Below are 18,612 nucleotides of genomic sequence, written 5' to 3'. Positions count from 1 at the left end.
CATTTCTGTGACACTGAGATTTAAAAAAAACTACCACAGCACACACATAGATGTAAAGATCATTTTTCAGACAGTATTTATGTGAAAAAAGTTTGTTTTTATTACATTAACAGTTTATAAATGCCTTATGTATTGAATCTACAACATAAAATAGTCTTTCCATGTAATACAGATATTTATATGTAGACTTCATAATGATATAAAACTTCATCTAGTGTTGATACATTTAAGCCTTAGTCTTTTGGTAATATTCATTCTACTAAAGGATGAAAAATGTTACCAGTAAGGGTTAATGCTTTAATCTCAAAGTAAAAGCTTTAGCTTTGCATGGAAGACTGGGGGGGAAGGGAGGCGTGTGGGGCAGAGGCAGTTTAATTTAATCCAAATGTTTGACCATATATCCAAGTATTCTTCTTAGCTTCCCACATTTTGACCCTCTTTATTAGAAATAAAAGATTGTTTTTATATTTTCCTCATATAATCTGGTCACGACCAGTAACATCCAAGAGTTACTCAATAGGAAACACTATTTCAGTACTGTTGTCCCTATGATCGGGTTATCATACAAGTAGGAATCTCCATTGTGCCTTCATTCATCCCCCCACTCCTTCTTTACCTCCTCTACCATCCATCGTATCTACGCGTGTGCTCAGGGACACATACACACTTACCTGATTAGAATGAGTAACAATCAAAGTCCTCTGCTCTGGGAAATTATGGTAGATGTTGGATATGATCTGGACTGCCACATCTGTTTTTCCAGTACCTGGTGGACCTACAACCTAAAAAGGAGATGAAAACACAGCAAACTACTAAGCTATCATATTGTTAGAAAACAGACATTCTAAAACTGAAAGAGAAATTAAAAAAACTGCCAGATGAGTTTAGTAACAGAATGGACAAGAGAGTCAGTGAATCTGAAACAACAATAGAAATCACCCAACCTAAAAAATAAGCAAAAGAAAAGACTGAAAACAAATAAAGAAACAGAGCCTCATGAATCTATGGCCCAATACTAAAAGGTCTACATTTATGTCACTTAAGTCTTAGAATAAGAGTAAAAAATATATAGTACAGAAAAAATATATGAAGAAACAATGGCTGAAAACTTCTCAAATCTGGCAAAAGACCAAAATCTACAGACTCAGGAAGCTCAGCAAACTCCAAAGAGAGTAATTCCAAAGAAATCCAAGCCCAGACACATCATAATTAAATAGCTGAAAACTGAAGAAAAATTCTTAATAGCAACCAGAAAAAACTGATGTATTTATGTATAGCAAAAGGATGTTTCAAATGACTATGGGTTTCTCTCACAAACCGCAGAAGCCAGAAGGAAGTGGAATAACATTTTGAAGAACTCCAGAATTCTATGTCCAAGTGAAAATATCTTTAAAGAATGAGGATGAAAGACATTCTCACATGAAGAAAAACAAAGATAATTCATTGCTAGCAGACCTGCTCTTAAAAGTGGTAAGAGTTTTTCAGACCGAAAGGAAGTGACATCAGAGAAAACTTAAAAATATCAGGAATGAAGGATAAACAGCAAATTTATAACAGCCTATTCATTTTTCTCTAGAGTTTTTAACATATGTTTGCTTTTCTAACATTGCCTGACGGTATTTTCGACGTATGTACGTGTAATACACGTAACAACTCTGACATAAAAGAGAAAAGGGAAAGGGACCTACATGGAGGTAAAGATCCTCTATTCAACTTAAGAGACAAAATACTGATTCTAAGTAGACTGTGAAAAACTAAGTATTTATATTGTAATTCTCTAGAGCAGCCACTAAGAAAAATCTGTGTAAGAGATACAAAAGAACACAATAGATAAATTAAAACGAAACACTAAAACTATCTAACCCAAAAGAAAGTTAAAAAAAAAAAAAAAGGAACAGGAACACAAAACAAAGGAAATAAAATAAATAATAAAGTGGTAGGTCTAAATCCAAACATACCAACTACATTTAATGTAAATGGTCTAAACACTGATTAAAACACAGAGACTATCAGAATGAAGAAAATAATATAGCCCCATCTACATGCTGTTTACAAGAAACTCACTTCAAATATAATATGTAGGTTAGAAATAAAATATGAGAAAAGGTGTATCATGTGAACACTAATCAAAAAACTGAAGTTGCTATATTAATATCAAAGTATATTTCAGGACAAAAAAAAATTACCAGTGATTAAGAAAGACATTACATAATAAGAAATGCATCAATTCACCAAGAAGATATGATAACCTTCAATGTATATGTACCTATCCATAAAGCTTTAAAAAACATGAAGCAAAAACTGAAAGAATTGAAAGGAGAAATGGATAAATATGTAATTGTAGTTGGGAGACTTCAATAATCCTCTTTCAGTAATCAACAGAAATAGTAGGTGGAATATCAGCAAGTACAGAGAAATACTGAATCAAATGAATCTGACATATGTAGGACACTGCCCCCCCAAAACAATAGAATAAACACTCATTTCAAGTGCACATGAAATATTCACCAAGACAGATCATATCCTGGGCCACAAAACAAACTTGAGCAAATTAAAAAAACAAAAAATTGAAATCACACAACATATTTTCTCTGAACATAAAGGACTCAGAACAGAAATTAGTAAGTGGAACATAACAGGAAAATCTCTAAATACTTGGAAATTAAAGATAGTTTTAAATCAGTTGTCAGTAGGCTTCTTCTGTAAAGGGCCAGCAGGTAAACATTTCAGGCTTTGTAGGCCATACAATCTCTGCTGCAAGTATTTAAACTCTGCCGTTACAGCACAAAGCTGGACAGAGGCAATACGTAACCAAACAGGCATAGCTATATTCCAATAAAACTTTATTTATGAACACTGAAATAAGTAGAAGGCAAAATGTCCATATGCAAACAATGCCACAATTACTTATGAACACTTAAATTGTGTTTTTGTGCTTCAAATACACTCTACACATTTGATGCTTATCTTATCCGAATCCACGTAAAAACATGTGGAACAATGCCTTTCTTACCATAGTTAGCCCAGGCTGCATTCCAGCACGGATGGCCTCTATCTGTGTGTGAGTGAACTGAATTGTATTACTACAAATAAGAGTAAATAAAAAGTTGGTTAAAAATACAGATGAACAACATTTAGTAAAAATTAGACAATAACCAGAAGTCCAAACGTCTGCTCTATATATGCCCCTGTTCTCCCAATCTCTTCTTTTCCTCACCCCAGCCCTTCAAGTGAGTGAGTGTGTGTGTTGGAGGGGGGTAGGGTGGGTAGGTGGGTGTGCATGTATGTGGTAAAGAAAAAAAAAATAACAGATCTACTCTCTTAACAAATTTTAACTGCATACTACAGTATCGTTAACTACAAGCACAATGTTGGATAGCAAATCTCGTACTTTTACATCTTACATGACTGAACCAGTCTCTTCTAAATGATTTCCTTCACTCCTACCCCTCTACAGACCAACTAAAACTGAGTGAATCTTACAGAAAGAAAAGACTACAGTTATTTTTCAATACACTTAGCCCAACCAATATCTCACGTGGAATGTCAAAGTTCCAATTCCCAGTGTAATACCAAATATAATGCCAGTTTAATAGTCATGGCAAACATGCATGAGGGTAGCTGCTACATACAGCACATGCTCATGAAGTAAGAACGCTGTGCTCAAATTAAGGTAGCCCTCTAACACTTATTGTTCATAGGACCTGAAAATGTTTCTTTTGGAAATAGGACTACAGAACGGCCAAAAATGTCTGAGCTATCTAGCTGACAGAATACAAGGAAAGAGGGTCCAGAAACCTAAGTTTCCTGGGATTTTTAAAGGATAAGTAAACTTTTAAACATTATTAATACAAAATAGCAAACTATTATTCATTATTACAATTAACATAGATAGTAAAATTACCGTTTGGGTTGGTTATAAGGATAAGGGCCCCTATTGGGAATGACATGAGGTTCAACAATTAAGGTTTTTGCCTCTTCGGAGTCTTCATCTTCACCATCTGTATCTTTCCTTTTCTTTCCTTTTCCACTCCTTACTGGAAAGGTTATCCTACAAGACCAAAATGTTTGTTCATTTTTACAATTAACAATTTACCAAGCACCTACCTTGTGCATGACATTGTATGGAGGATAATCAGATCAGAAAGAAACACTTACGGCTTAACGGAACTCACTATCTGTACACACATTCTGAAAAGAGCAGACATACAAGCACTAAAATGTGTGTTCATGGAGTTCAGATAAGAAAAAGTCAGCTGATCAAGGGAGAATCAAAGAAGCAGCATTTACATACTTATGTCCATGCACTGTAAGTGCTTTACACATTGTCCCTCCTTAAATCAGAAAAGGCTTCATGGGAGGGATGGCACCAAAGATGAGTTTCAAAGAGCTTAGACATATAAACATGGGAGAGAAGCTAGTCTAAGAAGAAGTAAGACTATATACAGGTTTAAGTACCAGTGGCCAGTTTTGCCAGAATGGATACAATAGAGAAAACTAGACAGACAAGTTGGAGCCCTGTTATAACACTGTGGAATATCAAGCCTTTAAGGCAGATATACCAGTAAGGGTTAATACTTTCAATCTCAAAGTAAAAGCTTTAGCTTTCCATGGAAGACTGGGGGTGGAGAGGGGCATGCGGGGCAGAGTTCTTAGCTTGGGGTCAGGGATACCTCAGGAGGTGACTCTCCCTAGGCACCTGGGGAAATCAACAAATACCTTAAAATTAAACTAAAAAAACTAATTCTCTGTGTGCACCTTTTCCACACAAGAGAATTCAGGGAAGAGTGAGGAGTTGCATCAGGTTCTTTGTTCCATTTCTAGTCACAATTTAAAACCAAAGCCCCTTTAACATTACATATAACTATATTGCGAATATTTAAATTTTGTAAGAAAGCTTAAAAGAAAAACAATTTTTTGGGGCGCCTGGGTGGCGCAGTCGGTTAAGCGTCCGACTTCAGCCAGGTCACGATCTCGCGGTCCGTGAGTTCGAGCCCCGCGTCAGGCTCTGGGCTGATGGCTCAGAGCCTGGAGCCTGTTTCCGATTCTGTGTCTCCCTCTCTCTCTGCCCCTCCCCCGTTCATGCTCTGTCTCTCTCTGTCCCAAAAATAAATAAACGTTGAAAAAAAAAAAAAAATTAAAAAAAAAAAGAAAAACAATTTTTCCCTAAAAAAACAAAAGAAAGTTCAATATCCCATGGGTATGTCCATTAATTAGGAAACATACCAGATTATGCATAATTTGCAAAGACATATTTTTTTTAATGTTTGTTTATTTTGAGAGAGAGTGGGAGAGAAAAAGAGGGAACATACTGGCGTGAGTAGGGGAGAATCAGAGAGAGAATCCAAAGCAGGCTCCGCACTGTCAGCACAGATCTTGATGCAGGGCTCCATCTCATGAACTGTGAGATCATGACCTAAGCTGAAATCAAGAGCCACACGCCCAACTGACTGAGCCACCCAGGCGCCCCATGTTTCTTCAGTCAAATGTTATAAATATGTTTATACAATACTCTTCAGACAACAAGCATTTACTGATCCCTTACTAGATGTGAGGCTACTTTTATTATGGGCTTAAAATAGTTGCTGTACTAAGAATGAGAAACAAGTCAAATAAAATAAATGTATCCCTGTCACTACATGGTGAAGGTAGAGTGCCCAAACAAAATCAAGACAGTCAAAACGTTAGCTGCAGTCTGATGGCCTATCTGAGGTTGGCTACCGAAAGCCTGAAAGGAATATATCCAGTGCTGACATTACCTGAAAGGCGGGATCTGCAGAGCTGGGTCATCCACAGTTACTTTGACATTATGACCAGGAAAGCTGCTTTTTAAATGGTCAATGGAAAGAAACGTATCATTGAAATCAAGAGTGGCAATCTGATTGGGCATTTTTGAATAATGTGCACTACTTGGATCCCCATAACCTAAAATGATGTCATGCAGCCAGTCAGGTACCACGCAATCAGTATTCATCAGGTTCCGAATGGTCTCCAGCACAGCCTGTCAGTGAAAGGAGAGACAAGAGTTGTGTCAAGAAGACATCCCAAACATTTGCACTTCAGTGGAATGCAGAGCCGGCTGCACTAATCCAGAATTCCTGAGTGTTTCAAGGCAAGAAGCTATTTTCTGCTGACAGGTGCTTGGCTAGACTGAATCAACAGCTATATTTTCAGCTGATACCATACACTGAGTTAAACAAAAGACCAAACTTAGCAAGAACAGTTTATCCGTTAGGAGTTCATTTAGACAGAATGTCATAAATGAGTTTACCACTTGACTCCTGCTGGACATAATGAAAATCTGATCAAGACTATACAACAGCAAGAAAACATTATAGAACAAACCCTTAAAGCAGACGCTTCCTCTTGGAAACTCCTGGAGCTTTCTCCTCTTTATATTCCATAGTTCCTCAGTGCTAAGACAACACACAACCAGAAGCATATCAACATATGCCTCAATTGTGAAACATACCATAATTTAAATATATTAAAATTAACACTGTTAGAAGAAATAAGAAATAAAAAGTAAAGCAAACAAATGGTAAAAATGAAATGTCAAAATTTCAAAATGGAAGAAACATTCTACAATAAAAAGTCATTATAGTAGTTAACATATACATGGTCAAGGCAAACTCTTAGACTTTCCAATAATTATTTTGACACAGCGATCTATCTCACATATGAAAGTCAGAAGGCTAGGCTATTAATTTCAAGGAATAAAATAAACCAAACCAACCATTTTTATATCATAAATGCTAAATACTCCAACAGGATAACAAAGTAACAGGATGGCATACGTTAATCACACTCACATCACATCACCTTGTTTTATTTTCTTGTACTAATCACTACCTGAAATTCTCTTTTCATGTATGTAGTTATCTGTTTGTCATCTAATTCTCACTAGAAATATCATTTCCATGAGAGCAGGGATCTAGGAAATGTGACCATGACATGGGTAAAAACACTGGATGGACAGATGAATGAGTATGTTCACATAATGATGGACAAAATGAGAGCTCTACTCTCTAAGAAAATTAAAGTTTTAGTAGGGAGATAAAATACATTCTTAGCAATGACACAACACAGCAGAATATGGCAAATGGTAAAGAATATTACAAAATACAATGGGAACACAGTTCCGAGTAGGTGAGAGATGCATGGAGGGGAGACTTTTGACCTTAGGCAAGGTTTCATGGAGGAAGGTGGCATTTCAATTTAGCTCAAAGTAAAGGATCTGTGAAGGACCTTTGGTTTATTTCATCATTAATGGAAAGTCACAGAAATGTTTTGAGAAGCAGAGTGAAATGGTCAGCGGAAGCACATGAAAAACAGGTGACTGACGAGGAGAACAAAGGTAGGGCAGAGTAAGCTATGTAGTGCAACTATTCAGGCAAGAAATAAAATATCCAGGTCAGAACAGGCTGTATGGACTGGAAAAGAGAGAAGGAAATAAGGGATGCTGCCCAGGTATATAACAAAACACCAAACACACCAAAAGAGCATTCGTCCTTTCCCAAACACAGGTTGAGTTAATCACTGCCCATTTCTTGGATAGGAACCTGAATGCCTTTTGATCTTCCATGTTACTTTCTGGTTGTTGTTGAAGTTTATTTTTATTTTTTTTAGTAATCTCTACACTCAATGTGGGGCTCAAACTCATGACCCTGAGATCAAGAGTCACGTGCTCTTTCAACTGAGCCAGGCAGGAGCTACTTACATGGCACTTTTACCTGCATCCTTCTTATGACTTTTGGTACCTTTAAACACTTCAACTTAGTTATCTGTTTGTACTTTTAACTTCCCTTATTGGTAATCTAAACTCTCTAAAAGTATAAGCTGTGTCTTACTCATCTTTACTGACTCCATATAACTCAGGACAATGCCAGACACACAGTGGGCATTAAATAAACCGGTCAAATGAATGAACACAAGGAACTTTTTTTCATTTTTAGTAGAGTGACTGAAATCCGGTCATTACTGAGAAACAGAGACCCTGCCCTCATAGACCTGCATTCTAATGGTGAAGTCAGATAAATAACAAATATATAACCAGCAGGTATAATAAAAGCTGTGAGGAAAGATACAGATAATTGGATTAAGACTGATGAGAAGGGGGGATGCCACTTTCGGTGGGGGTTTCCCGAAAAAGCTCCCTCAGGAGGTAACATCTAAGCAGAGCTGCCCACACAAAGTGAGGGAGCGAAGCACGTAAATCCCTGGGAGGAAGACTGTGTTGGTAGAGGGAACACCATGTAAAAAAGGTATGGGTTATTGAAGAATAGCAAAAAGGTCAGTGAGGCTGGCATGGACTGAATCAGAGATAGGTGTTAGAAAATGATGTTGGGAGAGGTGGCCAGAGAACAGATAATGAAGGGGCCTCTTGGATTGTGGCGGTAACTTTCTACTGTGATGGCAAACCATTAAAAAGAGCTGAACAGGGGTACCAGGGCATAATTTGCATTCGGTCACTATGTGGAGAATAGCGTAAGGGGAGGGGCGGTCAAGAATGGAAGCAGGGATGTGAGAGATGAAGGTATCTTCGACGTGGCATCAGTGGAGGTGGTGAGCTAATCAAACTGACTGATGGACTGGATGTGCAGTGGGAGACAAAAAGAAATCAAGAGTACTTCCACTGTTTCGTCTTCAACAACAGGGCTAAATGGAGAACAGATTCCTTCATATGTGAGGTTTTCTTTTTATAATCATAAGAAAAGGAAAAAAAAAAGATGATAAAGCGATAACGTAGAAGCACTGTTTTGGGGGAGAGAATGAAGAAAGGCACTTGTGCCGAAGCTAGCATTACCAAATGCTAAAAATCGCTCAATGTTAACGTTTTGTAATACACTTTCCAGTAATAAAGAATCTTCTTTGGGGCGCCTGGGTGGCGCAGTCGGTTAAGCGTCCGACTTCAGCCAGGTCACGATCTCGTGGTCCGTGAGTTCGAGCCCCGCGTCAGACTCTGGGCTGATGGCTCAGAGCCTGGAGCCTGCTTCCGATTCTGTGTCTCCCTCTCTCTCTGCCCCTCCCCCGTTCATGCTCTGTCTCTCTCTGTCCCAAAAATAAATAAACGTTGAAAAAAAAAAAATTTAAAAAAAAAGAATCTTCTTTTATCAAAACTCCTTGTCTCCATTAAGTTATGAAAGTAAAACTCTCCAGCCCCTAAACCTTTCTTTTCCTGCTAATGAGTAAACAATGAACATGTTTTATCACAGCAATTCAGAGCCCTGAGGTATCACATCTGTATTTGTAAAGTGCTTTGGAAGTACACTTACTTTTGATTTAAAAAAGAACTCCCAGTAAATACATAAACAAGCAGTTTCTTTACCTCATACTGGCCATACTGAGTATCTAATATACCAACAGCAAGGAAGGAGTCTGACCTGGCTTAATTTATATTTTAAGTTTCTACACTCATCAAAAGACAACATAGATTTAGTAAATAAATTTTCTTAAGTTTTTATATTTAGTCTATAGGGAAAAATTTAAAAGAATCGTTTAGAATCAAAAGCAGTTGATCATTTTCTTAACGAATCATTTTTACCTCATATCTATGTATTTACGTTTTAGAAGTTATTCAAATTAAACATAGTACTACTTTTAGTTACACACAGCTTAAAAATTACCTTAAAGTTATTTTCCTTTGGCTTTCTCCTCATTATGATATTGAAAGTTTCGTACACATCTTCTGCTCCATTTTGTATAGTATTGGTCATATCTTGTTGATACTGGTTTGGATCCAAAAACACTCTAAATGTCCTTGACTCTCCTCTAAGATTGGGTCTTGGCTCAGGTCCTAGACATTTTGAAAAGATTTGGTAAACGAAATACACATTTTCAAGTATCAAAATAAATCAGCAGTATTCCTTTTCTAGAAATGATGAGTAAACTGTCCAGAGTTAACTCCAGTCATTCCCCTGAGTAGATGCTATGAAGCTGAAAATATTTCCTCCTTTCCTTAAATTCTTGCTATTTCTTTTCCCAGAATAGTCACGTAATGTTTATGATGCAATGCCACGGACTGCAGTTATCTATGTCCTCAAACAAAATAAGAGCCCTAGAAGTCAAACAACTTTGTCAGTCACTCATAGCTCCTACCACCGCCTTACTTGGCTGATCACTTTTGTCATCCACATACCATTCCTAATATCACCAGTGTGAAAGGAAATTTCCTTTCTTTTTGTCTTAGACCTCTAACTCTGGTCCCGATATGTGGCCTTATGTTTATTCCACCTTTCCCATTTTCTTTTATTCTAGTAATAAGATTAGTTTAATTATCAGCACTTTTGAGCAATGGTGCAATCTTAAAATCACAGGTGGTAGGGGTTAATTCTAGTTCTGAGAGAAGTTTAGTAAACAAATTGGAAAGTAAGCACTGGACACAGATGCATATATAATCTAACAGCTGTACCAAGTCAAGACAACATAAGAAAGAATTTCAAAGAAAAATCAATGATAATCAATGAGAGAATTTCAAAGAAAAATCAATCTAAGAAATCAAAGAGCTGACTAACCCTGTAAGATGGTATTTCTAAATGGGTAATGTCTGCATCTTAGGTATGACAATTCCTTAGACAAGGCAGTTCTGTTTAGATGTTTAGCATCCCGAGCCCCCATCTGTCAAATGCCAATAGCTCACCCTCCCCAACCCTACCCCAGTCATATGACAATATAAATAGCACCATACATTTCAAAATACAGGGTAGTATTAATCCCAACTGAGAGCCACTGCTACAATGAATCAAAAAAATAAAACTTAAAACACTAGGCAAATATGTCATAAGAGGTGTTTAGAGGTTTTAAAAAGCAATATTGCGAAGTATTACAAAAATTTTAAATAAAGGTAACTTCAAAAGATCCTGTCCTTTCCAATATCTAATAAAAAGTTTAGAAACCATATTATTATTTCTAAAACTGGGTAGTAGGTAACTTACACATATTTTATACATAATCCTTTTGTGATGACTTATTATGTAAAACAACTAAAAAATATTACTTAAGATGCAAAAGGGAAAAAGGGTAAAGAATTTTATCATTATGTACACACTCTCTTTTAAAAATATAGATCACCATACCGTCTTCAATGACACGCCCTTTATCATCTAGCATGCCCTGGATTTCACAGCCTCTGACATAAACCAGGCCAATCTGCTCAATAAAAGGTCTCCTCCGGTCAAACTTGGTACCATACGGTTTTGTGGGACGCACGGTAATTAAAAAACAGACATCATGCTTACGAAGACCTGGTAAAACATAAAGATGCTTTCACTTACTAGAATGTTCTTGTTTTCAGTCTTTTGTTGGCAAATTCTCATCCTCTTATCTTTGGAATAGAGATATAAGAAACATTTAAAATACCAGATGCGATCGATGATTATATTTGCATTATAATATAATTACGGGTTTTTTCCTATCATCTTTAATACTCAATGTCTGACAGCAATAATTAAACGAAAATTTCTCTTTATATTAAAATTAGAAACTTTTATGCCATGAATACGTTACCGAATAAGCCCTCCAAGTCATGTTACAGCTCCAAAATTGGATGCTCATCATCATTCTTATTTTTAACATTCTTAATAAGTAACCAAAAATATGGCTGGCATATAGTCCATCTATGTCATATTCAGCAGGTTTCTAACATCGGTTTAAACTATCCATCACTGCCATTCCAACAACAGTTTAACTGCACTCCCCGAAAGAGGTCAATTCAAGTATAATTTAACAAGGCACAAAAGCATTGTTTATAGATACCATCCTGAGAACATGTTGAATATATAGTTTCGTTTGGCAAATACTTAACATTTTTAAAGGTAAATGTCAAGAAATAGGAAACTTGTGCCAAAGTCCATAGCTTCTTAATCATTACATCAAATACTAGACTCAACTGGATCCCCCGCTCTATTAAAAGTGGACACATGGGAACACAAGGGACACAAAATTAGATCTCATATCACGTAATGTCACACCACTTAATCTTCATTTCTTTCCTGATTCGTTCTGTTAGCCAATGTAGGACGTAAACGCAAACTTAAATGGTCTGCTTGCTTATAATCTTGGTAATAAGATCTACAATTAAATCATATCAGCAATTTCAGTCAGTGCGTGGTTAACAGTACTGGGACCATTCTGGTTTGTTTTAATATGGAGTGGGGTTTACGTGTGCTAGAAACAATTCTGATTCTGATAATAACTTCACTGCTTATTTCCCAACAAATTCTATGTAAAGAAGCAGGAGAAGTAATGAGAAGGGGAACTATTCTACTATCTGAGTTGTACTGCCTTTAGGATTTCTGATCTGCACAACTCATTACAACTTCTAAGTCTTAGAGTCAAAGTGGCCCTGAGAAGTAATTAGGTCCGGGGCACCTGGGTGGCTCAGTCGGTTGAGCGTCTGACTTCGGCTCAGGTCATGATCTCACGGCTCTTGAGTTTGAGCCCGGTGTCAGGCTCTATGCTGACAGCTTGGAGCCTGGGAGCCTGCTTCGGATTCTGTGTCTCCCTCTCTCTCTCTGCCCCTAACCCACTCGCATTCTGTCTCTGTCTCTCTCAAAAATAAACAAACATTAAAAAAAAAAAAAAATTAAAAAACAAAAAGTAATTAGGTCCCCACCAATGTCACTTTTTGGCACCACTGATGGATGACCGCCTATTCCCTGCTAAAGCAGATCATTTTACTGTGGGACATCTCATATCTACATAAAAAACAAACAAACAAAAAACAACTTAGATGACAGCTCAACTATCTTTCTCCTTCAACCATCTGTATGTATCTACCCTGTCCTGGCTGTGCCCTCTAGAGCAGAGTCCAGCATTCCTGTTTCATAATTCAGTTTCCTTATTTTTAAATGGGGTATTTAAGGGCCTGAGCTTCATACCTTTTTGAAGGCACAAGAAGAATGCTTTATATATTCAACTTAAACTCTTCAAAACTATCCTGTTCCTACAGGACAATATTCATTAGTACTTATAGAACTCCCCTCTGATTTTCTGCCTCCATTTTCTATTTAGTTAATCCATCTGTGATCAACACAGGGCCTGAATTTTGGCTCTGGCCTCCCAGGAAACACTTTTCTCCTCACCATGCCCCATAATAGGAAAATGAATATACTGTTCTATAGTATCCTACTGTTCCCTATCTTGTTCATCAAAATTGACCCATTAGATTTCTCATTCCATCAGAGGCCTGTGTTTAAAAGAATGAAAGAGAAAAAAAAAAGACTATTTAACGTCCTTCTGATAGAAGCCTCCAAAGTAATAAAGGAAAGGAGTTTAGGTAACTGTGTAAAACACTGTTTATTTTAATACCTCCTTAAGCGTCAAAGGTATTAAGTATAAAACCTTCTCCAGCAACTTAATGCCTTTCTTAAGGTTCAGCAACAATAAAGGTGTACATTATTCTAGATGTGTGATGCACTAGATTAGATTGGAACTCTTTTGAAGGATACAGGAGTCACAAAAACAATCTGTTACAACTATACCCACTACAGTGGCCATCTGTTAAGCATCTGGCCAGCTTTGCTGCTGAATTCCTTCAGAATTGCTGGATAAACATATCATATAGTCCCTAAGGTTATAAACAGCTATGTTGGGAGTAGTAATTTCTGAAAACTGATCCATTAAGGGACTATCCTTTTCCTTCTGGCATGCCAAGAAGGTGGATGGAGATGAAATCTGCCAGCTACTGTTTCTCACAACAGGACAGCAAGCAAGAGCTCTCATAGACAGCTGGGGGAAAAACATAAAAGTGCCACTTAAAAATTAGTTCACGTGCCATTTCTGGTACAGGTGTTATCAATGTTTTAACTCTTTATTTGGCTTACTAACTACGAACATATTTGCCTCTACATGAAATTCACAGTGACACGGAACTCCTGTCCCTAAAATCTTGCCTAGGAAAGAGCAGGGGAAATAAGTCATTCAATTTCTCTGCATCTATTATCTATCCTTGAATACATTTAATACCACTAATTCTTTATCCGACTTCCTCCCTTTGGTGCAAATAAACCATTATTTCTCTCTGAGTTGTTTTCCCAGATCCCCTTAGAACTGCTTTTGAGTTTGTCTAATTTTGATATTGTGTCTTTATTTTCCACCAACCATATGCATCCCTATTCTCTTCACTCTGGCTGCTTTATCTCTTAAAAATACCAATTTTCCATAATAACTCTGCATGTGTACCAGTTATACATGGGCTGTCCCCCCCCTTCTTTAGCAAACAGTAATATTTTAATTCTTTTTATGCCAATCCTACAAATTCATAAATATCATCTTACTATATGTGACATTTAAAGAGCTCTCATCTCAGCTTCGCAAACAGCAATTTTCAAAATACTGTGATATGCATGCTCTTTTATGCTTTTTATTAAAGTATTGAGACATTTAATGATTCTTATATGATCCTTGTTATTTTTACTACTAATGAATATAAAGACAATGTTTAGAAGGGTAATGTTTAGTACAAGTGTTTTGCCAATTTTCTAAGTGAAAATCTATAAACTATAAAGACAAAAGGTAGCTTTACTTTTTGAAATAGAGAATTACCTTCCCATTCATCTTTGATATGATCTCTGACATTCAGATTGATGGTAACATCCGCACGAACTCGGGTTGGCCAGTTTTCACCTATGTTGGGCTTGGCAACCTCAACCACAGTGAAAGCGACAATAGGCTGGGCCATTCGTGCCCAGCCACCAAACACTACACCACCATACTCAGACTGCCTGAAAACCAAAGAAGTGCATGATTACTCAAACAAAAAAGGACTTTTCCCCAACTCTGGGACAAGTACAATTAGTAAGGAGGAATACATGTTTAGCTTCTAACTAAGCCCTGACATTAGTAACTCTTACTAATAAACTTAAAAACAAAAAAACAAAAAAACAAAAAACAAAAAACAAGTCCCAATATATAAGGAATATATTCAACAGTATGAATTGGCAAACATGGTCCAGTAAAGAAAGGGACAAAGGAGGAGTAGCCTACACACACCCAGGAAAAAAAGGTAACTATATACATAAGAGAAGAGCCATGTTGTCAAAGAATAATCTATTATAATAATAGAATAACCTAGATTATAATAATAATCTAGCATAGTTAGCTTTAGTTTATATTCTTATCCTCTTCCTCTTTTCATCAAGATAGTCACAACTATTTCCATTTTATGTATAGGTATTTCTATAAGCTGTTTTAGAACAAGCTAGAATTTTAAAAATTAAAACCAAACCAACAAATGATTAATATCTATGCAAATGCTTGCTTTAGGGCGTAATAGTTAAATCATTTAAAAGATGCTGCCATGAATTAGGGGTACAAATAAGCTAGTTGTAATAATCAGAATCAGTAACATTCAAATACCCATTATTTCTTCTTAGTCTAAGTAGTGCTTTAAATTTTACACTAAGTAGTATATCTGGGAAATCTGTAACATAAATTCGGTAGCCACACTCCCAAACTGGAAAGCACTGCCAAAAATGACATGCTTACACAGATAAAGAAAAGCTATATTCCATGTAAAGTCTTTGTGTTATAAGAAAAAACCTACACATTTTGTAATATCAAAGAGTAAAACTAATTAAAAACAAATGTTCTGCATCCAGTGACTTGCTTAGTACAATTTCTAAAAGGTAATAACTATCACCTCCATTTTTTACAATTTTACTACAGTATTAGTTTATACACCATAAAATTCATTCACTGTACATGCACACATTTCAATGATTTTTGGTAAATTTGCAGGGTTGTGCATCCATCACCACAATGTAATTTGAGAACATTTCCATCCTATGTATAAAAGATCCCTCTCGGGGCGCCTGGGTGGCGCAGTCGGTTAAGCGTCCGACTTCAGCCAGGTCACGATCTCGCGGTCCGTGAGTTCGAGCCCCGCGTCGGGCTCTGGGCTGATGGCTCAGAGCCTGGAGCCTGTTTCCGATTCTGTGTCTCCCTCTCTCTCTGCCCCTCCCCCGTTCATGCTCTGTCTCTCTCTGTCCCAAAAATAAATAAACGTTGAAAAAAAAAAAATTTTTAAAAAAAAAAAGATCCCTCTCATCTGACTACAGTCAATCCTGTTCCTATACCCAGGCAACCACTAATCTATTCTCCCCAACTTCTGCTTATAAAATCTACCTGCAACATGAAGCATTAAAGAGGACAGATTTCTGCCTGTATGTTGCTCAGTGGTTTTAGCAGCCTGAAAACACGATCATTAGAACCATGCACTGAGTAAAAATGCCTCTCTTCTTCACCTTCAGCACACATGAGCAGAAAGAAGTCTGGCCTCTTTTTAGATCTCATCTTTTTCTTTTAATGTGTATTTATTTTGAGATGGGGTGACGAGAAAGGGGGACAGAGGATCCAAAGCGGGCTCTATACTGACAGCAGCGAGCACAATGCAGGGCTTGAACTCACAAATCCAAGAATCATGACCTGAGCCACAATCAAAAACTCAAACAAATGAGCCATCCAGGTGCCCCTAGATCTCATCATTTTTACGAAAATCTAGAAAAGTTTATTATCACAAGTTAAAACTCTCAAAAATGATATTTTTCCTCCTTAGCAGAAAATAATGTAAGTTAAAAAAATTTCCTTTGTTAATAGACCAGAAGAACTCTAAGTATTTTTGGTTTATTTGACATTTAAGTAAAATATAAGTGAATTCTATTTGATAATCTGCTAATTAGTAAATCCTTAGTTTGCAAAATGGCCAAAATTAGGTCCAGAATCTGAGCATATACACGCAAGGTAACCATAAACTGAAAGGAAGCTTCCGATCAAACACTCCCCCCGGGGTCCAAACAATAGGCAATAATTTCAGCAAAGCTGTGGGCAGGGATGATCAGCCAGTGAGTATACAAATCTCACAGTGCTAGCCTGCCTACTGACTCAACTGATTATTAAGTCAAAAATACTTTATGTTGTGTTTTATAGTCTCACCCAGAATAACTTTTCACATAATAATTAATTAAAAAATAGAAGTGTGTATGAAATAAAATGTGGAAGTGAAAAAAATAGATCATAATCACAGTGTCCATGTAGCTCTCTGTAATTAGTAAGGAGAGAAGCCTGGAAAATACCTGCATCAGTTCATATTCAAAAAGTGTTAAGCTTTGCATACAGAATGCAGCATAATTATATGTGCACGCATGGTATGACTATAATAAAAATTCATTTTACAGAATTAATTTTACTAGTTTATGGTCACTTGTGGTATATAACTTACCCTCATCAATTTCATACTTAGAATGAAATAATAAATGAAGGACATAAAGTCATGTCTAAAACGAAAACTAACCTCCACAAATCTCCTAATGCACAGCTGCTTCCAATAACTAGAATGAAAGTCTTTTCTTAGCTAACGGAATTCCAAACATGAGCTAGCAGGCAGGGAGTTTAAGCAGAAGACTTCATCAAATAATGAGCCCTACTCACGGGCCCCCGAATAAATCCTGATTTAGTCTCTTCAAGGTAATCTATGGATGGAGGGCCAAGGAAGACTTCCCAACGTTCCATTCCATGTGATGCTCAGCAATGCTCCTCATCTCTTGCCAGGTCCCTTAGAGAGGCTAACTGAGGTACTGGTGACAGCCACAAGAGCAGTTGGGGTAGCAGAAGACCCCTTTATTATAAGCTCCCAGGACTTAAACCGTCCTGCCCTAGTATAGGCCCACTGGGTCAGCCCATACCCTCCCTCTTTACCCTTTTACTCATGTTCAACCTACTCTCCTCTACACTTCTTCCCTGTCCCCGAGAATGACAACCTCTCCCCCCTTATTTCCAGTCCCCCACCCCCAAGGATCCAGATACATATTTTATATTTTAGCATTTTTGATATACTCTAATCCACATTAGAGAATTTAGAGAATTTCTCAAACTAAATTTACAGAAATCAGACAATTTCTCAAAGAATAAATATATTTTGGAGGGCATCTACAAGCCAGGTATACTATTTCTAAACACACTTATGAGGTTTCTGACAGAGGTATGTCACGGTTTGCATCTCTTCATTACAAATGGAACCAATTTACTAACCATGGCTTCATTCTGCTGACACTATCCTCGATGTCCTGCCTAATTTCATAAGTTGATTCTAAGCGGAAGAGATTAAAGTTCCTTAGAAGGTAATCATGGAGAGTCAAAAATTGCAAATTCAACTTGGGAAGAGCAAGACAACCTGAAAAAAGAAAACAACATCCATATCCAAATTATTCTCTTACTCAGACAGCTGTACTATGTATAAAGAAATGTACCACAAATTTGATAGAGTCTAATTTAATGTTTAATATGCTGAAATACAGCATATTTGATAAGGTCCTATTTTTATTTTCACACAGAACTGAAACCAGGTTAAGAACTATCTACTAAGAACTGGAAAGGAAGAACAAATCTCATTAATACATATAACCACATATCAATAATTCATATACAAACAATCTTCTAAAAAATATTTGAAGATACTTAAAATTAATATAGTCTCAAGTGGTTTAAAAATTCTTCCTTTACTAATTTTTATTTGGCAAAGCTCGAAGTAATCAATGACCATAAACTAACCCCATGACAAATTTATCGCAGAACCTAATTAGTATACTACAATGCATAAATCTATCTCCAGTGGTC

The 18,612-nt window shown here is 36.8% G+C and overlaps 1 protein-coding gene across 1 annotated transcript in view; it reads right to left on the bottom strand.

The window, feature by feature from the left end:
* Positions 1-18,612, bottom strand: part of AQR (aquarius intron-binding spliceosomal factor) — a 93,696-nt gene that overhangs the window by 29,586 nt on the left and 45,498 nt on the right. Inside the window, exons 16-23 of the mRNA XM_030318560.2 lie at positions 18,028-18,169; positions 14,545-14,723; positions 11,076-11,243; positions 9,627-9,796; positions 5,760-6,001; positions 3,905-4,051; positions 3,014-3,083; positions 672-782 (exon numbers count right to left, since the gene is read on the bottom strand). Of these exons, the coding sequence (XP_030174420.1) occupies positions 672-782; positions 3,014-3,083; positions 3,905-4,051; positions 5,760-6,001; positions 9,627-9,796; positions 11,076-11,243; positions 14,545-14,723; positions 18,028-18,169 (1,229 nt within the window). The remainder of the gene's footprint in view (positions 1-671; positions 783-3,013; positions 3,084-3,904; positions 4,052-5,759; positions 6,002-9,626; positions 9,797-11,075; positions 11,244-14,544; positions 14,724-18,027; positions 18,170-18,612) is intronic.

The sequence above is a fragment of the Lynx canadensis genome, chromosome B3, assembly GCF_007474595.2.
Source record: "Lynx canadensis isolate LIC74 chromosome B3, mLynCan4.pri.v2, whole genome shotgun sequence".
Classification (NCBI taxonomy): Eukaryota; Metazoa; Chordata; class Mammalia; order Carnivora; family Felidae; genus Lynx; species Lynx canadensis.
The sequence above is the reverse complement of the archived record's forward strand: the minus strand, read 5'-3'. Positions and strand labels throughout refer to the sequence as shown.